Genomic DNA, 26,413 nt, shown 5'->3' on the forward strand with positions numbered 1-26,413 from the left:
GGTAGCACATGCCTGTACTCCCAGCTACTTGGATGGCTGAGGTGGGAGGATCACTTGAGCCTGGGAGGTCGAGGCTGCAGTAAGCTATGATTGTACCACTGTACTCCAGCTTGGGCAACACAGCAAGACCTCATTTCAAAAATAAATAAATAAATAAATAAAAGGAGAAGTCTCTGGAGAAAGTGATGCTTGGACTGAGTTTTGAAGTAGGAGTAGAAGTCAGCTAGATGAAGAAGAAGAAAAAAGCATTTGAACAACATTCATATTGACCTGGAGACAGAAAAAGCACATCCACTTTGGGGAACCACAAGCTGTGCATTAGGACAACAGCAGAAGTGGGAGGTTGGAAAGGACACTAGAGAAGCAGGCAGGAGGTTAATGATGCAAGACCAGGCTCTGGGAACATAGGCAGGAAGTATGGGCTTTATTCTGAAAGTGATGGGGAGCCAATGAAGAAGGCAAGCCCAGGAGCAAGATGATCAGACTTGAGTTTCAGATCGTTCAGCTGGTGAATAAATTGGAGGGAGGCCAGACTTGGGGCAGGAAGATGAGTTTTGAGAAATTTCCAGAAATTCAGATGGTGACAGTCTAAATCAAAGTGATATCAGAGTATATCCGAGAGACGCAAGATTTCACCAGAGTGGGCAAGGAAGAGCAGCACCCCCATGGAATAGTGACTAGACAGGGCACGTTCTTGTTTTTTGTTTGTTTTGTTTTGTTTTGTTTTGTTTTTTGAGACAGAGTCTCGCTCTGTTGCCCAGGCTGGAGTGCAGTGGTGTGATCTAGGCTCACTGCAACTTCTGCCTCCTAGGTTCAAGCAATCTTCCTGCCTCAGCCTCCCGAGTAGCTGGGACTAGAGGCGCATGCCACCATGCCCAGCGAATTTTTTGTATTTTTAGTAGAGACAGGGTTTCACCATGTTGGCCAGGATGGTCTGGATCTCTTGACCTCGTGATCCACCCACCTGGGGCCTCCCAAAGTGCTGGGATTACAGGTGTGAGCCACCGGGCCCAGCCCAGGGCATGTTCTTGTTTGTGTGTGCAGTGTGACCCCCAACCTCCCACCCTTCCACAACTGGGAAGAGGAAGCACGGGCCAGGCGTGGTGCTGGGTGATTTCTACATCTCACCTAATGCGCTCAGTAACTGTCTGAACACGTGGGATGGGCCTCACAGATCAGAAATCAGGGCTTCTGGAACTGCCCGACTCAGCAATGAACAGGGCAGTGTTTTCTCCTTAATGCCCTAAGGATTTTTGAATCTGCTTCGCTTGCATCTCTGTGAGCCCCTAGCTAACTCCTTACTTCGCTGGTTAATTATAGCGCCTCTTATCTTCTACTCACCTCATTGCCAGAAAGGTGGTACATCCTGGCTTCCTGGAGCAGCGGGAAGACCTCTGGGCACTGCCTGATGAGAGGATCTGCTTCCACCGTCTCCACAAAGTACCACGGGTCCAGAAGCGGTAAGCGCACGTTCTCGAGGACATAGGGGAGTAAGCAGAGCCGTTCTGATGGCTTGTGCCGGACCCAGCTCATCACGGTCTCAAACACCTGAGCTTCCTCGGTCACGTAAAGGTCATCACTCTTCAAGATGTGATGCAGAGTGTCCACAGGCAGGTCAAGGAACTCCTCAGAGTTCAGAATCTGCACAAAGTTTTGAATGATGTAACTCTGAACCTGCTTCTTTAGACTGTCCAGCGAGTGTGTGTCGGCCAGCCTCAGTATTCCAACACAGTTTTCTGGGTTCAAGGCTTCAGTGAGGAAGCTGGCACAGGCATCCACCATCCGCAAGAACTGATGAAATAGAAAGGGCGGAAAGGAGGCCAGAAAATGGTGAGTCCACAAGGAGGTTTATCAGTGAGTTGTGTGTAATAGCCAAAAATTGGAAACAACCTAAATGTCCAACAGTACAGGACGAGCTAAATACATATAATTCATTCATACAGTCGACAGCTCTGTAGATACTTAAAACACATGTTGTAGAAAATATTAAATGAAATAGAAAATGTTTATAATGTATTGAGTTTTAAAATCTGTTCATTGGATCTGATTAAGCCTCTACATTTAATCAGCAGTTTACGGGAAATACAGGGGAAAGAGGAACCTGCTAAAGACGCCAAGGGGACATGATCAGCAAAATCCAGACTGTGGAAAACTCTACAGAACAACGTGTTCAGTTTCTTCAACAAATACATTACAAGGGGCTAAAAGAGAGAGAGAAGGAGAGGGAGAACCTAAAGATAAACAGAGATTTAAGACACATCGACCAATTGCAAAGTATGGATCTTATTTGGATTCCTGATTTAAACAATATATATTTTTTAAAGTTGGAGAAATGTTTACAGTGACTAATATTTGGTGATAATGAAACAATTATGATTCATTTTAGGTGCAATAATGATTTCATGTTTATGTTTAAGAAGAATCCTTATTTTTTAGAGATGTAACTGAAATATTTGCAGACAAAATGAGAAAAGCACGTCACAAATCATATGTACATTATGATCTTATTTTTATAAAGAAAACATACACAGAATAAAGTCATAGAAAGAAGATGAAAGGATGTAGGTCAAAATATTAATGGTTATCAGGTATCTTAAGGCAAATTCTGCTGCAGTAGCAAATAACCCCCACGTCTCAGGGGCTTACAATAAATGTTTCTCTGTCATCCACCATGTGTTCTTCACAGGGCTCTTCATTCCAGGGGCCAGGAAGATGGAAAGCCCTTACCTGAGATATGCTGGTGCCATGACAGAAGGGGAATAAGATGGCAGAACCACATAGAGGCTTTTAAAGCTTCTGCTCAGAGGGGGCATATGCTATATCCATTTACACAAAACCACCCAGAGTAAGTCACATGGTAAAATTTGTCATCAAGGGAACCATAGTTCTCCCACAGAAACAGGTCTCATGGGATGGACAGGGAATATACTATATAAGTAATAGAAGGTATGACACTCTAATAAGACCAGGAGAATTTTTCTGTTTTTGTTTATTTATATGTTTTATTTATTTATATATCCTTTAAAATGAATACGTACCACTTTTGTCATTAAAAAATTAATTTGTAAAATTATTGATTGGCTCTCAGGTCCCAATTTTAAGTTATCACCATCCTCGTAAAAATTCAAGTCCCTTATGCTTGTAGGGCACTTTACAGATGACAAAGCACTGTTATATCCATTATATTTTGTAATATCCATTTTACAGATGACCTGTCTCAAATGCGTTGGTTCATTCTTATTTGTTGTTCTCTGGAGCTTAGCTTTGAACAAGTTCAACCTCCTAGCTCCCTTCCCTGTCTACTGGACTCCTTATAGGGTCAAGTTCTTGGTGCCTGTGGGTTGATCGATTAATGGGGGAAGAGGAAAGGGGAGGCTGAGGGGGCAAGACCTGGTGGGGGAGGCCTTCTGAAGGCAGGTCCTGGTGAGAGTAGGGATGGGACAGATCTGACTGGGGAGGGATGGCAGGAGCTGTGGGGAGTGGGGCTATGGGGCCTGAAGGTTGATGGTGGGGCAGGACTGGTTCTAAGAGTGGACCAAGGTGACCTAGGCTCTGGACTTTACTCCAGAGCATTCCAGGGAACACATATCTGACTTTTTGGATCAACCTCTACTGCAAAATATTATCTTTCTGTGTCAGATCACATAGGATTGGCAGTTTAAAAAGCATTTTTTGGGCCGGGCGTGGTGGCTCACACCTGTAATCCCAGCACTTTGGGAGGCCGAGGCATGCAGATCACCTGAGATCGGGAGTTTGAGACCAGCCTGATCAACATGGAGAAACCCTGTCTCTACTAAAAATACAAAATTAGCCAGGCATGGTGGCACATGCCTGTAATCCCGGCTACTAAGGAGGCTGCGGCAGGTGAATCACTTGAACCTGGGAGGCAGAGGTTGCAGTGAGCTGATATCATGCCATTGCACTCCAGCCCGGGGAACAAGAGCAAAAATCCGTCTCTAAATAAATAAATAAAGCATTTCTCCGAGGGTCAATGCTGAAGGCGGCCAGCCCCTCCACACCTGTGGGTATTTCTCGTCAGGTGGGATGAGAGACTGGGAAAAGAAATAAGACACAGAGGCAAAGTATAGAGAAAGAACAGTGGGCTCAGGTGACCGGCACTCAGCATACAGAGGACCCACACCAGCACCGGTCTCTGAGTTCCCTCAGTATTTATTGATTACTATTTTCACGATCTCAATAAGAGGAATGCAGTAGGAGAGCAGGGTGATAGTGGGAAGAAGGTCAGCAAGAAAACATGTGAGCAAAGGAATCTGTGTCACAAATAAGTTCAACAGGAGGTACTATGCCTGGATGTGCACGTAAGCCAGATTTTTGCTTCTCTCCATCCAAACATCTCGGTGGAGTAAAGAATAACAAGGCAGCATTGCTGCCAGCGTGTCTCACCTCCCGCCACAGGGTGGTTTTTCTCCTATCTCAGAATTGAACAAATGTACAATTGGGTTTTATACCAAGATATTCAGTTCCCAGGGGCAGGCAGGAGACAGTGGCCTTCCTCTATCTCAACTGCAAGAGGCTTTCCTCTTTCACTAATCCACCTCAGCATAGACCCTTTATGGGTGTCGGGCTGGGGGACGGTCAGGTCTTTCCCATCCACGAGGCCATATTTCAGACTATCACATGGGGAGAAGCCTTGGACAATACCCGGCTTTCCAGGGCAGAGGTCCCTGCGGCTTTCCACAGTGCATTGTGCCCCTGGTTTATCGAGACTGGAGAATGGCGATGACTTTTACCGAGCATACTGCCTGTAAACATTTTGTTAACAAGGCACGTCCTGCACAGCCCTAGATCCCTTAAACCTTGATTCCATACACCACATGTTTTTGTGAGCTTAAGGCTGGGGCAAAGAGGTTGGGGCAAGGTTACAGATTAACAGCATCTCAGGGCAAAGCAATTGTTCAGGGTACAGGTCAAAATGGAGTTTCTTATGTCTTCCGTTTCTACATAGACACAGTAACAGTCTGATCTCTCTTTCTTTTCCCTACACAATGGAAAGTTGGAGAAGGCCTGAATTCTGCCTCAGAACCCCATGTCTGCTGGTCTCAACTGCCGGCAGCTCTGCTCTTTGCATGAGCAACCATGGAAACAGTTGAGAATGAGGCTGCTAACACCTGTTTAGTCGTTGGCAGATTTTCAGTTCAAAGACTAAAAATATGCAACAAAGACTAAGCCTCATGAGCCCTCAGAACTGGACATCAGAACCCTATCTGGCCCTGTTCACAGAGATATCTATGAGATCTGAAAGGAAACTCACTTAAATGGTAGCCCCCAGTGCAAAATACCGCGTTCACCATGCCAGCATTTGCGTGAGGGGAAGATGAGAGGAAAATTAAGTAGATATTTCTAGATACTTAGACTATCTCTGGGAGGCCACATAAGACCTGATAACAGTAGTTGTCTCTGTTGGTGATAATGAAACAATTACTATTCATTTTAGGTGCAATAATGGTTTCATGTTTATGTTTAAGAAGAATCCTTATCTTTTAGGCATAACTGAAATATTTGCAGATAAAATGAGAAAAGCACTTCACAAATCATATTATGTACCTTATTATCTTTTTTTTTTTTTGAGACAGAGTTTTGCTTTTGTTGCCCAGGCTGGAGTGCAATGGCGCGATCTCAGCTCACCACAACCTCCACCTCCCGGGTTCAAGAGATTCTCCTGCCTCAGCCTCCCGAGTAGCTGGGATTACAGGCATATGCCACCACACCCAGCTAATTTTGTATTTTTAATAGAGATGAGGTTTCTCCATGTTGATCAGGCTGGTCTCAAACTCTCGAACTCCCGACCTCAGGTGATCCACCCACCTTGGCCTCCCAAAGTGCTGGGATTACAGGCATGAGCCACCACGCCAGGACTATGATCCTATTTTATAAATATACATATATATTTGTATATATGTATATTTATATATATGTATATATGTATATTTATATATATACATATATATATTTATATATATATACATATATATATATATGTATATATATATAAAATAAAGTCACAGAGGCCAGGCACAGTGGCTCACACTGTAATTCCCATCCAATTTTAGGGAAGAAAGGGAGAAATTACTTTACACTCTTCACCCCTTCCTACCCTCTCCAATTGCGTGTAAGAAATATCTACTTAAAATAGACCAACTTTCTCATTTATAGGGAAAATACTAGAAGGTAACATACAAAATGTTAGCAGTGGCTATAGATAAAGTTATTAATTTTTTTAGAGTTTGTTGTATGACAACTTTACTATATTGAGCATGAACATTATAAACTCAGGAAAAAATATGTAAAATAAACACATTATTGTGATTTTTAAAGGACATAATGAGAAAATAAAAGGTAAACACTAAAAGAGCGCTTACCATAGGCCAGACTCTACATACTAACTGTAAGAGTTACTCAATCCTCACCACAATGCCATGAAAGAGGTATTTATTATCATCCCTGAGGAAACCAGATTCAGAGAAGTAATTTCCTCAGAGACTTACAGTTAATGAAAGATAGAAGCAAAGTTTGAACCAGTCATCTCTGATTCCAAAAATGCATGTTTTTTATACTATTTCAAGCTGCTCCAGGTCACACAACGTGTGTGGGGGACAAAGCCTTGGCAGATGCCAAACGTCATTTGCACACGTCACTGGGTAGCTCAGATGACCTGACACAGGAAGGACTAGCCAACAAGATGCCAATTCCTATTCCTGCTTGGTGGCTGTTGATGAGCAAAGAAGGAAACCACAGAGGAGAATCAAGCCAGGTACTGAAGCTCACATTTGTTAGAAGAAGCATTGATCCAAACTTGTCTCTCTTCACTCCACCTGGCAATTCATCCATCCAGCTACCTGTGTATAGACTGAATGTGAACTGAGCATGTATTTTTTTTATTTTACTTTAAGTTCTGGGACACTCGTGCAGAATGTGCAGGTTTGTTACATAGGTATACATGTGCCATGGTTTGCTGCACCCATCAACCTGTCATCTAGGTTTTAAGCCCTGCATGCATGAGGTATTTGTCCTAATGCGCTTTCTCCCCTTCCCCTCCACCATCCAACAGGCCCTGGTGTGTGATGTTCCCCTCCTTGTGTCCATGTGTTCTCATTGTTCAACTCCCACTTATGAGTGAGAACATGTGGTGTTTGGTTTTCTGTTCCTGTGTTAGTTTGCCGAGAATGATGGCTTCCAGCTTCATCCACGCCCCTGCAAAGGGCATGAACTCATCCCTTTTTATGGCTGTGAGCATCTATGAATATTACGTAGGAGGCTCCCAACTAGTGCTGGGTGTACAGAGGTGAGCAGAGACAAAGTGCCTGTGCTCACTGAAGCTGACAGACCAGTGGAGGCGGCAGACACTAACCAAATAATACAACATGGAGTGTGAAAGGACGGTTGAGATAAATGCTGTGGACCAGAGTCCAGGGACTCCACTGCCTGAAACCTAGGACAATCCTACTTCCACCCCTTCAGTCTTCCACAATCTGGCTGTCAGTCATCACCAGGACCCTCCCTGACAGAACCCCAGCCACAGTCGCACCCATCTCGTCACTTCTCCAAGTAGTCCCGAAGCCGCCCTGTTGCTGTGCCTTTCCACACTCCTGCCATCCCGCGGCCTGAGCTGCCTTTCCCCATCATCACCATCTGTTATGATCCCAGACAAGTCCAACTCCAGAGCCCAACTTTTTAAGGAAAGACTCAGGATAGCTCACCCCGTTTTCAACAGAGAAATCCCCCTGAAAGTTTACCTCAAGAAGGAGGAAGACATGAATATTACAGCCATGAATCTATCCACAAAGGGCCGTTTTCTTTCTTTTCTTTTTTTAACTTAATTGTTTTTTTTTTTTTAGATGGAGTCTTGCTCTTGTTGCCCAGGCTGGAGTACAGTGGCACGATCTCAGCACATTGCATCCTCTGCCTCCCGGGTTCAAGCGATTCTTCTGCCTCAGCCTCCCAAGCAGCTGGGACTACAGGGGCGCACCACCATACCTGGCTAATTTTTTTGTGTTTTAATAGAGACGGGGTTCACCATGTTGGCCATTATGGTCTCGAACTCCTGGCCTCAAGTGATCTGCCCGCCTCGGCCTCCCAAAGTGCTGGGATTACAGGCATGAGCCACCATGCCCGGCCAGGGCTATTTTCTTGATTCAGAGTTATTACATCTGGGATCAATGGATCGATCCAGAAAGTCTGTGAACCCCTACAATAGTATGTGAACGTTTGCACATGTGGCATTTTTCTGGGAACTTAGTTGGCAGGGGACAGGTGAGTTACTCCCTGGTATCCATCCACCTGCGTACAAAACCAACACAAGAGAGAGAGCTAAGTCAAAAGAGCCAGAGAGGAAGAGAGCCAGAGTCCTGACTAGACTGTGCTTGGAACCCCACCTCTGGACATTTAAAATTCTGGGTCAATAATTGTTTAAGGGCTGGGCACAATGGCTTAAGCCTATAATCCCAGCACTTTGGGAGGCCAAGGTAGGAGAATCGATTGAGTCCAGGATTTCAAGACCAGCCTGAGCAACATAGTGAGACCTCGTCTTTACAAAAAAATGTAAAAATTAGCCTGTTGTGGTGTTGCATGCCTATAGTCCCAGCTACTTGGGAAGCTGAGGAGGGAGGATTGCTTGAGCCTGGGAGTTCAAGGTTGCAGTGAGCCACGATCACACCACTGTACTTTAGCCTGGGTGACGGAGCAAGACTCTGTCTCTAAAAAACTAAAATAATATAAAAAGGAAAAGAAGAATTGTAGAGAAATGCTACCTATTCATGAAGTTCATTCTTAAAAGCTACTTCTTCCTTGATGGCTTCTCCTATTCCCCAACATGGAATCCCTCCCTCCTCTGTGCTCCACTGGGCACCTTGCTTTCCCCTTTTGTGGAGCACCCAGAGTACTATGGTCAGTTGAGACAAGCATCTCAAAGCAGCTTCTAGGTCATACTTGGGTATTTATTTCTAGCAGCATCTAGCACAAAGTCTGGAAAAAGAAGAGAAAGAGGGGCAGAGGAAGGACATATTTATCACTTAGTATGCACCAAGATCTGTGCTAGACATGTTCCCAGTCATTATTTCACTTAACAAATAAATTTTATTTTTTAACAAGTGTATTTTATTTAACAGGTAAAAAAGGGAAGGTGTTAGAATTAGCATTTGCATAAAGGAACAAATAGAGAATTCAAAGAGCTATGCAAGTTCACACTGCTAGGAGGCGGTACAGGTGATGCTCCAGTCAGCATCATGGTGCCTTTGTAACTTGTTGCATTGTTGAGCTAACAAAATGCCAGGAGAGTCTGAAGAGGCTTTATGAGGACAGGGGCAGGTGGGGGATCTCCAAGTTGCCTAAGTTCCTCCAAAATATACTTCAATAAACACTTTTAGTGTGAGGGGTGTAGGGCAGCATCACGTGATCCCAACCAATGGCTGGGAAACTGATGATGTGCAGGGCAATCATGGGAACCAAAAATGGGTTTCTTTTAAATATGCTTTTGCTTCTTCACATTCAAGATTGTTCAAGACTTCAGGGTAAATTTTCTGTCTCGGCCTGTCCCAATGACACATGACCTTGTTTGTCAGAGCTGAGAGATGACAGATAATGGCAAAAGACAGCCAGCTTCCTGTCTGGGGGGACATGTGAGCAAAAGGTTGCAGCCAGCCACCTGACTCTCAAATGAGGAGACTAAAAATACAATCAAAGAAACCACTTGAGACGTGGCTGCAGTTCCCACAAGAAGTGTCTGCCTCCAAGAGAAAGCACTGCCTCTTCCTCATCTCCACTGCCCTCCTCTGCTTCGCCGTGATATTCTCCAAAATCTGAGGTCCTAGGGGACTTCACCCATGTGACTCCATGTCTCCCACAAGGTGCCTTCAAATCTACTTCAGAATCACTAAAGTCCTATTTTAGTCCACATCAGCAATTCTGTTGACCATGGTGTCCAAGTGGTCTTGGCGTTATTGCAAAGGGTCTATAAAGACATCGATATTCTTACCTTCAGCTCCGACAAATCAGCATGTGTGAAGGTGTGATGAGATTAATAAAATTTAAATTTATTTCAAAATATTTCTGAATTCATTGTAATTTTTGTTGCTGTTGTTTGAGACATAGTCTCATGCTGTCACCCAGGCTGGACTGCATGGTGTGAGCTCAACTCAGTGCAACATTCACCTCCCAGGTTCAAGTGATTCTCATGCCTCAGCCTCCCGAGTAGCTGGGATTACAGGCTTGCACCACCACGCCCAGCTAATCTTTATATAATATTTTTAGTAGACACAGGGTTTTGTCATGTTGGCCAAGCTGGTCTCGAACTCCTGCACCTTCAAGTGATCTGCCTGCCTTGGCCTCCCAAAGTGCTGGGATTATAGGTGTGAGCCACTGTGTCCAGACTCGTAAATTTTTTGTCACAACTTTTCTTCTCCAGCGATAGACACTAAAAGTAAAGTTCCTCTCCTGTGAGGTCTGTGTTGGTGTTTAAAAGCGTTCTTCATGCTAAAAATGTGTGAATTACCATTGATTCTAATCTTCCATCCTTACCTCTCTTCCCCTCTCCTGGGCGATGCTCCAGCTCCAATCCCGTGGCAGTATGCCTCACAGTCCCCCAGGAGGGACATTCTCTGCTCCCTCTAGCCCCTCCTTTCAGTCCTGGCTCTAGACTTGGCTGAGAAACCTGCTGGTTCCTGGAAGCCTCATGGAGTGGGCAGAAAAGGAAGGAACTAAGACCTGCAAAAGACCTGCTCACTAAGGCAGGGCAGGTGTGGGGGGACTGAGGCAACCATGGAAGTGGACTCGGGAAAAGACCAGCAGTGTGGCAAGCTTAGTCAAGATTCAATCAGCAAACAGCCCCTGAGTTTCCAGAGAAGATGGTGGTAGCCCCAGCAGGCTAGCAGGGCACAACAGGCAATACATGTGACCCACATATTCAAGGGGCAAGTGGCATGGCTGGGGCTCAGTGATTCAGCCCAGCGACAAGGTAAGGACCAGGGAGAACCACTGTTGTAAAGATTAAGTAGAATGATTGCATCTGGGACATGATTGATGCTCAGGGTGTGGTGTGTGTGTGTGTGCGTAGGGCACAGGAGCAGGAATGGAAGCAGAAGACAAGTGCTGAGAAGGAGCCCCGTGAATGCAGGTAGCTGCAATAGGTGTGGTGGGTAGGGAAGGCTGAAACAAGTCCACTTCCAGGTTCTCTCTGCCTGGAATACTTTTCTCCCATTCCTACTGCCTCCATCCTATGAGGTCCAATTCAGTGTCCCCTCCTTTCTGCCTTGGGCTCTACTTGGTTTGTCCAATGGCCTGGAGGCTCATTGAGAATCTTTCAGGGGGGGATAGTGGAGGGAAGTGGATATATGGAGTCAGAAGTTCTGGGTTTACTTGAAAACTCCACCCATAGCTTCACCACTTGATGAGCTGAACTCTCTCTCTCTCTCTCTCTCTCAGCTGGTTTTCTCATCTGGAAAGTGCTGAGAACATAAAATTCACTTGCAGCCTCACTGTGAGGGTTCAACCTAGGCTGCTCGCCCACAAGGACGTGGTCAACATCAAATGGGATATATAGGGGACAAAATTGCTACATAAATGTGATCTGTACTCCACATTTTTGAACTTTATTTTCTCCTGACAGCTTCTCACAAAATACCTTGCACTTAGAACATGCTTAGTAATTTGTGGTAGTTAGGGAGCAGTTAAAGTCAGAATCTGGTAGCAATATGGATTTTCATTACAATTAAAAACACCACACCCCACTTCCTGTATTTTACAACCTATAGGCAGCAACCGAGCACAGGCTTTCTCAGGGAAGGGGTGATAGAGCAGGCAAAAGAAGATAATTCTTGGCTTTTGAGTTTCTAAATAGACTTTCAGAACTTAAACTAGAGAAGTGGTTTTGAAAGAAATACCAGTTAGTGGTAAGAACCTAGCCCTTCCAGCCTCAAAAGCCAGAGTCCTAAAGAGCCTGGGTACAAAGTTTATACCAAAACAGGAGATGCGGGAGAATGGATGACAAAGCAAGAGTCAGCTTTTCCCACCCTGGAGGCAATAAAGATTCCCAGGCAAGGAAGAGGGACAAGAAAGAGATTGTCTAACAACAGAGTGAGAATCAGGGGTGGGTTCCCGAGATGATGCCTCGCTTCCCATCCCAGGCCAAATCTCCAGAGTGCGGGGGATGCTAAATGTCCCTTATAGGTTGTGAATCTGAAAACAAAAGAACGTGTGCCTTGATCGGCAAGTTGAACGCAGAAAAGCAGCAGTTCAGCATGGCGGTAACAGATGAGATGAGAGTGTGTTGTTTCCAGACAAAGGGGCCCTGTGGCAGTTGCTCCACGTCCCCTGTAGCTCTGGATTTGTAAAGGAGAGCGAATGAAAGTGTCTTGTGTCTTGAGAGGGGCACAGATGTAGCTGAGAGAATTGCCAGACCTGAAGAGGCTTTGCAAACAGGACAGAGAGAATGCAAAGTGGCCTGCAAGGACCGATGACCAGAATCAGGTAGGACTGGGGACTTGTTGATGTCAGTGAGAAAGGAATGAAAAATCAGAGACTGATGAGAACACAGGTGCTCCAGTGGGTGGCACACGGACCAATAATGCAAATGACCATGGTAAGCCCAGGACAGATGCCTCTTTTTTCATTGCCCTGGCACTGTACAAATGTCCCCTGGAACTATGTAAGCAACCCGAATCCTGAATTGATTAAACTTTCCTGTGTCATTAACTATGATTTCTGCCACTGGTGGAATGAGAGCTCAGAATAGAAATTAAGTTCAATGATAGAAAAATAACAGGTTTGGATGACCACAGTGGCTCATGCCTGTAATTCCAGCACTTTGGGAGGCTGAGGCAGGAGGATTGCTTGAGGCAAGCAGTTCAAGACCAGCCTGGGCAACAGAGCGAGACTTTGTCTCTAAAAAAATAATAATAATAATAATAAAAAGTCGGGCATAGTGGTGCATGGCTATATTCCCAGCTACTTGAGAGGCTGAGGTAGGAAGATCTCTTGAGCCTGGAAGTTCAAGGCTGCAGTGAGCTATGATTGTTCTCCAGCCTAGGTGACACACCAAAACCCTGTCTCAAAAAAAAAAAAACAAGAAAACAGAAAAATAATAGGTTAAATCACATTCTTTTTGGCACACTTGAGTTTGTAGCCTAAGATTCAGACCCTCTATACTAGTTAGGACTCAAAAAGAACAATATGAAATTCAAAAGCAGGCAAAACTAACCCATGGCAACAGATGCTAGAGCAGTAGTTAGCGTGGGAAAGGACTGGCTAGGGAGGCTGTGAAGGAGAGTTCTGGGATGCCAGGGCTGTTGTCAATGTTGATCTGACTGGTGGTTGCATGGTGAAATACACATGTGAAAAATCATCAAGCTGGAAGCACTTTAAGAAGTGCACATTTTGCTAAATGCAAGTTATACTTAAAAATAAAAGCATAAACAATTGAGATCAAACACCAAGAAATATAAAGACAAAAGAGATGTTAAATGGCCAGCAGCAGACTCATTCTGGGGATACTTGGTGGTGAAGGGGGCCAGCTCCTCCACACCTGTGGGTATTTCTCATCAGGTGGGACGAGAGACTGAGAAAAGAAATAAGACACAGAGACAAAGGATAGAGAGAGAACAGTGGGCCCAGGGGACTGGCGCTCAGCATACGGAGGACCCGCGCCAGCACTGGTCTCTGAGTTTCCTTAGTATTTATTGATCACTATCTTTACTATCTCGGTGAGGGGCATGTGGCAGGACTACAGGGCAATGGTGGGGAGAGGGTCAGCAGGAAAACGTGTGAGCAAAGGTCTCTGTGTCATAAATAAATTTAAGGAAAAGTGCTGTGCCTGGATGTGCACATAGGCCAGATTTATGTTTGACTTTACACAAGCATCTCAGTGTAGTAAAGAGCAGTATTGCTGCCAGCATGTCTCACCTCCAGCCATAAGGTGGTTTTCTCTATCTCAGTAAATAGAATGTACAATCAGGTTTTACACCGAGACATTCCACTCCAGGGACAAGCAGGAGACAGATGCCTTCCTCTTATCTCAACTGCAAAGAGGCCTTCCTCTTTCACTAATCCTCCTCAGCACAGACCCTTTACGGGTGTCGGGCTAGGGGATGGTCAGGTCTTTCCCTTCCCACAAGGCCATATCTCAGGGTGTCTCAGTGGGGAGAAACCTTGGACAATACCCAGGCTTTCTTAGGCAGAGGTCCCTGCGACCTTCCACAGTGCATTTTGTCCCTGGGTACTCTCGAGACTGGAGAATGGCGATGACTTTTACCAAGCATACTGCCTGCAAACACATATTTAACAAAGCACATCCTGCACAGCCCTAAATCCATTACACCTTGAGTCAACACAGCACATGTTTCTGCGGGCACAGGGTTGGGGCTAGGGTTACAGATTAACAGCATCTCAAGGCAGACGAATTTTTCATAGTACAGAACAAAATGGAGTTTCTTATGTCTTCTTCATTCTACACAGACACAGTAACAATCTGATCTCTTTTTCCTTCCCCGACAGGTGGCCCCAGGCATCCAAGGTTCCCCGGAGGGTGCTGGGCCAGTCTTGCCCCCGACACACTCGCACGGAGCACTGCTGGTTCTCAGAACACTGCACTGGGCAGTCCTGCCTGAGGACACCTCCCCGGAGGCCCCAGCTGCCTTCAGGATGATGGCTTGTTTCAGGTGTCACTCTGAGGCATGGACAGAGCATGTGCAGTGGAGAACACACAGGCTACGCACAGGACCACAGGAGTCAAATCCAGGATCCCCTCTTACAAGCTGTGAAGACTTGAGCATTTCCTTAACATTGCTGAATTTTATGCCCCTCTTCTATACATTGGAGGTAAAAAGACCTACCTGCTTTTTTTTTTTTTTAAGATGGAGTCTCACTCTGTCGCCCAGGCTGGAGTGCAATGGTGCGATCTCGGCTTACTGCAACCTCTGCCTCCTGGGTTCAAGCGATTCTCCTGCCTCAGCCTCCCAAGTAGCTGGAACTACAGGCACCCACCACTACACCTGGCTAATTTTTGTACTTTTAGTGGAGACGGGGGTTTCACCATGTTTGTCAGGCTGGTCTCGAACTCCTGACCTCGGGTGATCTGCCCGCCTCCACCTCCCAAAGTGCTGGGATTACAGGCGTGAGCCACCACGCTTGGTCAAACCTACATGACTTTAAACAATGTAGTTCAGGCAAAATAGTCACTACCGGCTGGGCACGGTGGCTCAGGCCTGTAATCCCAGCACTTTGGGAGGCCAAGCCAGGTGGATCACCTGAGGTCAGGAGTTCGAGACCAGCCTGGCCAACGTGGTGAAACCCTGTCTCTAATAAAAATGCAAAAATTAGCCTAGTGTGGTGGCACATGCCTGTAATCCCAGCTACTCAGGAGGCTGAGGCAGGAGAATCATTTGAACCCAGGAGGCAGAGGTTGCGGTGAGCCAAGATGGCACCACTGCACTCCAGCCTGGGCAACAGAGCAAGACTCTGTCTCAAAAAAAAAAAAAAAAAAGTTGCTACCTGGTGAATGCTCTGAAAAGGGCGACTGTGGCTGTCATGTGGACCCAGTAGACTAACCCTGATTGCTTAATGCTTACAGTAGCCACACAGCAACACTGGTTGACCAAATGTAAGTGTGAGAGGGAGTGCATCAAATAGTCAATAGGCTGATTTTATGTAGATGATAGCAAGGAGATAATCCAACTGGTTTTCTTGCCTAGAGGACTGGCTTCTATGGTGTTGAATAGATATAATCTATGAGTCTCTGTCCATGATAACAGAAATTCATGTGTGTACATAGTATATCATAGCAGGTGCCTGGCATTTTATAGGTGCCTGGCACTTCATCAGGCACCTATAAAATGAAGCAATATTAGTATTATCCTGTGAAATATTTCCTCCTCTCTTGGCCCACACCATTTCCAAGAGCCAGGATTGGGCTTCTTAGTGTCTCCTGGAAGGAGACCAAGTAATTTCTGTTGGGGTCTTGAGCAGTTTTTTTTTTTGGTTTTTGTTTTTTGTTTTGAGACGGAGTCTCACTCTGTCGCCAGGCTGGAGTGCAGTGGCGCGATCTCGGCTCACTGTAACTTCCGCCTCCTGGGTTCAGGCGATTCCCTTCCGAGTAGCTGGCACTACAGGCGCGCTACCACGCCCAGCTAATTTTTGTATTTTTAGTAGAGACGGGGTTTCACCATGTTGGCCAGGATGGTCTCGATCTCCTGACCTCATGATCCGCCTGCCTCAACCTCCGGAAGTGTTGAGATTACAGGCGTGAGCCACCGCGTCCAGCCTGTTGAGCAGTTTTTGAGAAGTCCTTATACCCAGCTAGTAATGAACAAGAGTGACACACTCATTAGCGTATTTATTCACATATTCATGTATTCAACCAATATTCATAGCATGCCCGCTATGTCCCAGGTATTGGATAAGCCAAAGAGCCAACTCAGGCCATCAAGTCAACCACTGACCACATGGCTACCTCATCCGCATTAGCCTCATGCACATTCATCCTATCATAAACAAAAGCAATCCTAGGGAAATAAGCAACACTGGACCTTCACCAATGTCTCCTCTAACTGCTACCATGTCACTGCCCCAGACGGTTCTGTGGGAGCCCCTCATGGGCTCTTCTCAGGCCCAGGCCAGATGACCAAGCTCCCACTCCAGCATCCCCCTTTTTTCCTCACTTTGGCCACGGGACTTAGCCTGGTTTTCTTCTGCTAAGTTGCTGTTTCTAACCAACTGTTATGTACCATAGGGATCCTTCCATCCCCGACCAAATGCAGGGTGAGAATGGTCTCCCTGACCTCATATCTTCTTGCTGCCTGCAGCTAAGCTCCCAATCCCTTACTCTTTCATGAGTTGGTTTTTTTCCATAAGTTTTTGGGGTACAGGTGGTATTTGATTACATTTCATGAGGTATTTTGTTTTGTCTTAAATGGAGTTTCACTCTGTCACCCAGGCTGGAGTGCAGTGGCGCGATCTCAGCTCACTGCAACCTCCCCCTTCCGGGTTCAAGAGATTCTCCTGCCTCAGCCTCCTGAGTAGCTGGGATTACAGGCGCCCACCACCACACCTGGCTAATTTTTTGTATGTTTAGTAGAGACGGGGTTTCATCATGTTGGCCAGGCTGGTCTGGAACTCCTGACATCAGGTGATGCACCCGCCTCGGCCTCCCAAAGTGCTGGGATTACAGGCGTGAGCCACTGTGCCCAGCCTCATGAGTTTTTAATAATAAAAATGAAAGTAGCAAACATGGCAAACTTCTCAAACAAACATGGCAGTGCCCTGATTGAGAAATCATTCTCCTTCGAGATGGAAAAATGTTGCCAAGTCCTTACAGTCATTGTCCCAGGTCCATAGTTTGGGGCTGGCTTGCTTACCTACGACTCAGAAGTGAATCACCTGAGGTTGGGATTTGAGACCAACCTGGCCAACATGGTGAAACCCCATCTCTACTAAAAATACAAAAAAAAATTAGCCAGGCATAGTGACACATGCCTGTAATCCCAGCTCCTTGGGAGGCCGAGGCAGGAGAATTACTTGAACCCAGGAGGCAGAGGTTGTGGTGAGCCAAGATTGCACCACTGCACTCCAGCCTGGGCAACAAGAGCAAAACTCCATTTCAAATAAAGTCCAGTTAAGGAAAAGGAGGTCCTTGGCTTCTCTAGAGCCCCTGCTGGGTGGCTTTCATTTCAAAGATCCCGCCTCACGTGAGAACAGGTCCCTTAGGCCTTTCCTCTTAGACGCTTCTCTTACTTTTACCTTTCCAAAAACTAGTTGGGGGAAATGTGTTTCTCCTCATGATTGGCCAATGCATTATGGCAAGATGATTGCAAAGTTCTTCTAGTGGGTAGATCAATCAGTACCTGCCACACCCAAAGTTTCCTCCTAAAAGAAACTGTCCTGTTTCATGGCATCGCTGATTGGTCTGTAAACCCAAGGCACCCACGCTGTAAACTGGCCAGCAGCTCACGACGTTGCCTGGCCTGGTAGGAAAAGCTCTTCCCAAACAGCGATAGAGCTGATTGGCTTGGTCATCAGATTGTCTCTTCCTGGACCAGGAAATTCTGGGAGAGAAGCAATTGGTGGGTAACAGGAAGACACTAAGAGCAGCTGAGTCACACCAATGGTGTGAAAATTACGAAGCGTTTATCACTGGGTTGGGCGGGGAGCACTGAGATAATCTGATTCCTGTTCATTTCAGTCCCACAGAGGTGATACTGACTTCTGCAGATGTTCTAAAAGGACCAGATAAAATGCCGTCACTGGCACACTTTTCTCTACCTATAACCTTGAGTTAATTAAAATAAAGCACCAATTCACTTCATCGTTCTAATCATGTATCATATGAACATGATTAAAAAAAAAAAAAAAAACTGGTGCAGTGGCTTACGCCTGTAATCCCAGCACTTTGGGAGGCCGAGGTGGGCGGATCATGAGGTCAGCAATTCGAGACCAGCCTGACCAACATGGTGAAACCCAGTCTCTACTAAAAATACAAAAATTAGCCAGGCATGGTGGCGTGTGCCTATAATCCCAGCTACTTGGGAGGCTGAGGCAGGAGAATCGCTTGAACCCGGGCGGTGGAGGTTGCAGTGAGCTGAGATTGCACCACTGCACTCTAGCCTGGGCAACAGAGTGAGACTCTTTAAAAAAAAAAAAAAACACACACTTTTAAACATGGTATCTTACAATTCTAACCCGGGGGGAAAAACATTTAGGAATGCCTTAGGGAAATGTTCTCATAGCTCAATGTCAGCCCCGTTTATCCAAGGCACAAACTATCCAAAGTAAAGTAAAAACCACACGACCAATGGGAAGAAACTTCCATTCTTGGAAATATGCTGTACTTTAAAAACATCATCTCATCTAACCTCATAATAACTCTCCCTGGAAGGCGGGATGTTTATTAGCCTAATTTTACAAATGAAAAATCTGAATCTCAGAAAATTTAAGTAACTGGTCCACAGCCACATAGCAAATAAGTGACTGACCCAGGGTTTAATTAAACCCAGGTCTTCCTGCCTGTGTTCTTTCCACTCTGCCACTCCGCCTTATAAGAGGTCATTACCAATAACTGGACATGTTTCACGTCTAATGTGACCCTAACAATATTAGGCTGCCATTGAGAAGAACAAGGTAGTTCCCATGCACAGACCTGTGCCAATGCCCAAAATAGAGTGTGAAGTAAAACTAGTAAGATGCAAAACAAGATATATAGTGTGCCTACATTGTGTTAGAAAAAATGGAGGCCTGAGTGGGAGTGATATGCATATATAGACTGCTATATGCATGGAATATGAAAAACAGCAGGACACTGCCAACAGGCAGTGTCATTGCTTCCCTTCCGGATTTCTGAATTTGGAATGGAAGTATGTTTTATCCATTCAAAAGAATAAATAATTTTTTGCCGGGTGTGGTGGCTCATGCCTGTAATCTCAGCACTTTGGGAGGCCGAGGTGGGTAGATCACCTGAGGTTGGGAGTTCGAGACCAGCCTGGCCAACATGGTGAAACCCCATCTCTACTAAAAATACAAAAAAAAATTAGCCAGGCATGGTGGCACATGCCTGTAATCCCAGCTACTCGGGAGGCTGAGGCAGGAGAATTGCTTGAACCCAGGAGGCAGAGGTTGCGGTGAGCCAAGATTGCGCCATTGTACTCCAGCCTAGGCAACAAGAGTGAAACTTCATTTCAAATAAATAAATGAATAAATAAATAAATAATTTTTACCCACAAAGTTATTTCAACAACCTATAAACTTCTGTCCCTTATGATGCCTTGAAGCCTGAATATGACCCCAGTTTTCTCTGTCTGAGACTTCATAGCAAGTAACCCAGAGTCAACAGAAATCAGTGGGTTAAATAGATATTTGGAAGCCCACAGGAATCTTCTCTTATTTTCATAAGAATTGACACTTATAAGGAAACTGAGTACAATCGCTTCAGAAAGAAACTTACTAATTTTTGCCTAGAAAGTAAAAGATATTTGGGATTTTTTGAGGCAAGGGATTACCAGAATAGGGAAATCAACAACAAATAAAGCTCACTCTGTCTCTGCACCATATCTGTCCTCTCCCACTGTTCTCATTAAAACCAACATCTCTATGGAAGTTCATCACTTAAGAGAAAATAAAAAATGAGGCAGGGGGTGGGGGGAATGGAGAAAAATACTTTATGCCAAGTGATTCTAAGTATATTAAAGTTGGCCGGGCACGATGGCTCATGCCTGTAATCCCAGCACTTTGGGAGGCCGAGGCAGACAGATCACTTGAGGTCAGGAGTTCAAGACCAGCCTGGCCAATATGGTGAAACCCCATCTCTACTAAAAATACAAAAATCATCTGGGCATGATGGCATGCACCTGTAGTCCCAGCTACTTGGGAAGCTAGGGCAGGAGAATCGCTTAAACCCGGGAGGCGGAGGTTGCAGGGGGCCAAGATGGTGCCATTGCACTCCAGCCTGGGCGTCACAGCGAGACTCCATCTAAAAAAAAAAAAAGATATTAAAGTTGTAAACATAACAAGACTAAATGAAATTGAATAAGGATATGATCAAGCAAGGGAAAGGCTAAAAATGCACACCAAAGACAAAAGTGTTCCAGGAAATGATCAATAGCGATGACTAAGTACTACTTTTAAACTTTTGTACGTTAAAAAAGCTATATTTTAAAATGACAAGTCAAGTGACTAGTAGGAAAATATCTGAAACAAACATTACAAAAGATTATAGTCTTTACTATTTAAAAAGTTTTTATAGCTCTTTTGAAAAGCCACTCAAAACTGAAAGGAGAACAGAAAACAGAAACATAAACACCACCCTTGATGAAACCAGGAGACATCAGTAACCCCAAACCACAGAAGAGCCACTGGCTCCAATTAAGCTTCTGCAAGTTGTACTTATTGTTCTTGGAGTCAGGACCCATGCATAGGTTCTAGGCACAAAGCTCCCCTGGCTTCATCTTATTAGGGAGTCAGTGCCCTATCTCACTCCCTCTCAGAAATTTTCCAAAACAGCATCTTCTAACTTTCAAGTAAGCACAAGCCCAGCTAGGGGAGTGTGCATGTGTGTGTGTGTGTGTCCATGTCCCAGGTGCAGGCCTGGGAGCTAGACCAGGTTTGGCCTCTGGAGAATTACTGCATTCACCTGCTTCAGAGAAGAGCACTGAGCCAGTTTGTTCACACACCTGGAAGAGGTTAGCAGCCTCCAGGACCCGCTGGACATTCTGCTTGGTGATCAGCGCCTTGCTGGTGTACGTGTAGTCCAGGAGAGTGTGCATGGTCTCAGCATCAACCCCTTTAATAATGATCCTTTTCTCATACTTTTCCTTTAAATCGTTGCAGAACATGGCCCTGGAAGAGAAATGTGTGAATGTGAATCGTGCCGAGACCCTTGGTTCCAGGCCTAAAGAGATTCCCTTTCAGACTCATCGGCCCTCACGGAACAGGGGGTTTCCCAAGGTCAGGTCCTGGGCTGGTGGCTCTCTGTTCACCAGCACCCCCTACACATTAGACGTTTCATCAGTACTTACCGAGCTGAACTGAACTGCGCTGCTCCTCCATGCCCGACTGTGATCCCCGAAGTCAGTCCCAGATCTATTTTATTGGCTTTTATTGGCTCAAAGTGCAGGAGATTCATCTGAGGGCATTGTGGAATCCCCAAGCTTCATCTTTTCTCTTCCCCCCAGCACCCAAACAAGGCTTCTGACTCCCACACTAGCTCTCGTCTGACCTGGAGCCTGGCCCCACATTCTGGTCTGGCCAGCTGAGGCCCAGATACCTGCCACAAGTGCAAGTGGCTCCTGTAGCTGCCTCTCACCCCAGCAGCTGAACCCAATGTCTGCACGTTCCCAGATGCAGCTGGGAGCCTTGAATTCCCTCATTTCAGGACTCTGTCTCACCTCTGGATTCTGCCTTTCCTGCTCCCTCCCCAAGACTGGACTTCCAGATATTTAGCCTCCATCTTGGCAGCAGGGGAAGAGGATAGAAAGGATTTAGGTTTTATGATAGCATTGGATGGACCAGGATTTGAACACCAGCTCCACCAACCCAGGAGTTGGACAGGTTATTTAATCTCCATGACCTTCAGTTTTCTCATCTGAAATGGGGATTTTAATAGCTATTTTTTAAGTTTATTGTAAGGAGTAGGACCCAAAGGCCTATAAATCATTCCACCATAAAGACACATGCACGTGTACGTTCATTGCAGCACTATTCACAATAGCAAAGACAGAATCAACCCAAATGCCCACCAGTGGTAGAACGGATAAAGAAAATGTGGTACATAAACACCACGGAATACTATGCAGCCATAAAAAAGAATGAGATCATGTCCTTTGCAGGGACATGGAAGGAGCTGGGGGCCATTATCCTTAGCAAACTAACACAAGAACAGAAAACCAAATATCTCATGTTCTTACTTATAAGTGGGAGCTAAATGATGAGAACACATGGACACATAGAGAGGAACAACACACACTGAGACCTATCAGAGGGTAGAGGGTGGGAAGAGGGAGAGGATCAGGAAAAACAACTAATGAATACTAGGCTTAACACCTGGGTGATTAAATAATCTGTACAACAACTTCCTATGACATAAGTTTACCTATATAACAAACCTACATATACACCTGAACTTAACATAAAAGTTTAAAAAAGAGAGATATAGAGATTTTTTTTTTTTTTACCCCATGCCAGGCCCCATGCCAGGCCCATAAGAATTTATCGTACTTCTTGGACTTTGACATTTAAACTATTGGTCCTTCCCAGGGAATGTGTGAGAAATTTCATTTATTTTTAAAATGCATGTAACTTAACCATGCTCCAAAAAGATTTCTGGAATTCTGAAAACTTAAATGGTACCTAAAATATAGCAAGAATGCATGAATTAAAAGTAGGTGGGGGACCGGGGGTGGGGGCTCATGCTTTTAATCCCAGCACTTTGGAAGGCCAAGGCGGGTGCATCACTTGAGGTCAAGACCAGTCTGGCCAACATGGTGAAACTCCATCTCTACAGCAATACAAAGACTAGCCAGTCGTGTCTAATCGCTTGAAACCGGGAGGCGGAAGTTGCAGTGAGCTGAGATTGCGCTACTGCACTCCAGTTTGGGCAACAGGGCAAGACCCCGTCTCAAAAAAAAAAAAAAAAAAGAAAGGAAACTCTAACCCCCCAGTGTGACTCTATTTGGAAATAGGGGTTTTAGGAGGTAATTAAGAAAAATGAGGTCATAGGGCTGAGGTCCTAATTGGATAGGACTGATGTTCTTATAAGAAGAGGAACAGAGACCAGAATTCTCTTGTGCATGCTGCCCCATGTGAGAACTCAGCGAGAAGGTGGCCATCTGCAAGCCAGGAAGGGGACTTCACCAGAGCCCACCACGCTAGCACTCCAATCTCGGACTTTCAGCATCCAGAACTGTGAGAAAATACATGTATGTTGGTTAATCCATCCAGTCAATGGTATTTTGTTATGGCAACCCAAGCTGAATAAGGCACATTTTGCTACTGAGAAGTGGGGTGCTGCTGTCACAAATACCAAAAAAATGTGCAAACAGCTTTGGAACTGAGTAATGAGTGGAGGTTAGAGGAGTTTTGAGGTGAAAGCTAGAAAAAGTCTAGATAGCCACAAATAGAATGTTGGCAGAAATATGGGCATTAAAGATCATTCTGGTGAAGTCTCCAATGGAAATGAGGAAACACGTATTGGAAACTGGAGGGAAAGTGATCCTTGTTATAAAGTGGCAAAGACTGGACTAAACTGTGTTCTGCTGTTTTGCAAGAGGTGGAACTTGCAAACAATGAAATTGGATACTTAGCTGCAGATACGTCTGAGCAAAGCCTGGAAGCAGCAGCTTTGTTCCTTCTACTGCATGTAGTAAAATGCAAGGGGAGAGGGGTGAATTAGAAAAAGAATGTTTACGCAAAGGGGAACCAAAAATTAAAGAGTTGGAAAATTCTCAGCCTACTCATTCTGAGAAAAATGAGGAAGCATGTTCTGAAGAGAACACCAAAAATGTGGCTGGACTACCATTTAATAAAATGTTTATGGAATTATAGGAACAGAAAGAAACACTGCCAGTTTGAACTGAAGGGGAAGAGACAAGACAATTGAAGGAAGGCTGTCAGACTTCTTGGATTTGACAGTAAAAAACAATGAGGTACTTAGCTGTGAACATGCACTTTTTTTTTTTTTTTTTGAGACAGAGTCTCACCATGTCACCTAGGCTGGAGTACAGTGGCGCCATCTCGGCTCACTGCAACCTCTGCCTCCCAAGTTCAAGCGATTCTCCTGCCTTAGCCTCTGGAGTAGCTGGGATTATAGGTACTCGCCACGACGCCTGGCTAATTTTTGTATTTTTAGTAGAGATGGGGTTTCGCCATGTTGGCCAGGCTGGTCTCAAACTCCTGATGTCAGGTGATCCACCCACCTCGGCCTCCCAAAGTACTGGGATTACTGGCGTGAGCCACTGCGCCCAGCCCGCACTATTCTTCCAGAAGAGGGAAAAATTACCCTAAGGGTGATTCAGAGATAATCAGGGCCTCTGCCTCAGTTCAAGAAGCCAGACAGCCTCCATCAGACCCCTGGGAGTCACGGGAGGGGTTGTTGGGAGGACTCACACCTACAGCCGTGGAGGTGACACTGCCACCTCAGTGAGCCAGAAGGGAAGACAATCAAACCAAAAAGGATTATTCTGAAGCCTTAAAATCTAATAGAATTTATCTCACTAGATTTTGGACTTTCTTGGGACACATCACTTCTTCCATCTTTCTGTTCTTTTTTTGTTCTTTTTTTTTTTTTTTTTTTTTTTTTGAGAGAGAATCTCACTCTGTCGCCCAGGCTGGAGTGCAGTGGCACGACCTCAGCTCACTGCAAGCTCCGCCTCCCGTGTTCACGCCATTCTCCTCCAGCCTCCCAAGTAGCTGGAATACAGGCACCCGCCACCACGCCTGGCTAATTTTTTGTATTTTTAGTAGAGACGGGGTTTCACCGTGTTAGCCAGGATGGTCTCGATCTCCTGACCTCATGATCCACCCACCTCGGCCTCCCAAAGTGCTGGGATTACAGGCGTGAGCCACCGCGCCCAGCCCCATCTTTCATATTTCTCTCTTTTGGAATGGGAATGTCTATCCCACACTTGTCCCATTATTGTATTTTGGAAGCATACATCTTGTCTTGTTCCACAGGTTCACAGCTGGTGAGGAATTTTGCTTTAGGATGAATTGTACTTCAAGTCTCACCCACATGTGATTTAGATGATATTCAGACAATAATCTGGACTTCGGAGTTGATGCTGGAATAAATTAAGACTTGGGAAGCTGTTGGGTTGTAATGAATGTATTTTGCATATAAGAAGGACATGAATTTGGGGGCCAAGTATGGAATGTCATGGATTGAATTGTGTCCCCCACAAAATTCATATGTTGAAACCCTAACTCCTAATGTGAATGTATTAGGAGATAAGATTTTTAGGAGGTAATTAAAGTGAAATGAGATCATAAGGGTGGATCTCAATTTGATAGGATTCCTGTCCTTATAAGAACAGAAAGAGATTCCACACCCACCCCACCACTCCTGCTCATGCACCGAGAAAAGGCCATGTGAGGACACAGTGAGAAGGTGGCCGTCTGCAAGCCAGGAAGGGAGCCCTCACCAGAAACCAGATCATGCTAGCAACTTGATGCTAGACTTCCAGACTCTATAGAAGTGTGAGGAAATAAAAATTTCTGTTGTTTAAGCCACATAGTCCATCGTTTTTTGTTATGGCAGCCCAAGCTGACTAATACCGGCAGTCTGTATCCACCCCAGACCCTTGTAGTTCACAAACTAGCAAGGGCATTGATGCCCAAATAACAGTCTACGAGGGGCCATAAGAGACCTACAAAGTGCTGTGGAGGCCAAGAATGGCTACTCATTGAGAAGGAAAATTCTGAAATGTGAAGATTGTGGATAGGATTTCTAGGTAACAAGCACAGTGAGTAAAGCCATAAAGATGCAAGGGCATGAGGTATGTAGAGAAACTAGCAGACATGTGATTCAGTTGGAGCTCAGGGGATATGAGAGATAGGGATGAAATGATGGTCTGGAAAGATAACCTGGATCCTGCTTGTGGAGGGCACTGAAGGCAGGATAGGGAGTTAGGTTTTTACTCAGTGAGCAATAGTGAGCCATTGAAGGTTGATGAGCAAAGGCAGGACTCAAAGAGAACATTTTAAACAGATGTGTTCTCACTTTTGTTTGCAGGTGATGGGTGCCACTAGAGTCAAGTATCAGATTAACCCAAAAAGAGCTGGGAGGCTTGTGACAATGTGAAAACCTTTTCTCAGAAAATGTACTAATTGAGGCAGTAGCCACACCGCTAGGGAACATCTCCAAACATTAGTCACTGGACTTTCTAAGCTACAGACACATGAACAGGTTAGGAAGCCATTATCTCCC

General features: G+C 45.2%; 1 protein-coding gene across 1 annotated transcript in view; it reads right to left on the bottom strand.

Annotated features, from left to right (window-relative positions):
• The window catches only part of KLHL6 (kelch like family member 6), a 67,854-nt gene that overhangs the window by 19,442 nt on the left and 21,999 nt on the right, over window positions 1-26,413 (bottom strand). The window contains exons 2-3 of the mRNA XM_030823122.1: window positions 21,165-21,330; window positions 1,342-1,791 (exon numbers count right to left, since the gene is read on the bottom strand). Coding sequence (XP_030678982.1) covers window positions 1,342-1,791; window positions 21,165-21,330 — 616 coding nt within the window. The remainder of the gene's footprint in view (window positions 1-1,341; window positions 1,792-21,164; window positions 21,331-26,413) is intronic.

The sequence above is a fragment of the Nomascus leucogenys genome, chromosome 11, assembly GCF_006542625.1.
Source record: "Nomascus leucogenys isolate Asia chromosome 11, Asia_NLE_v1, whole genome shotgun sequence".
NCBI classification, from domain to species: domain Eukaryota; kingdom Metazoa; phylum Chordata; class Mammalia; order Primates; family Hylobatidae; genus Nomascus; species Nomascus leucogenys.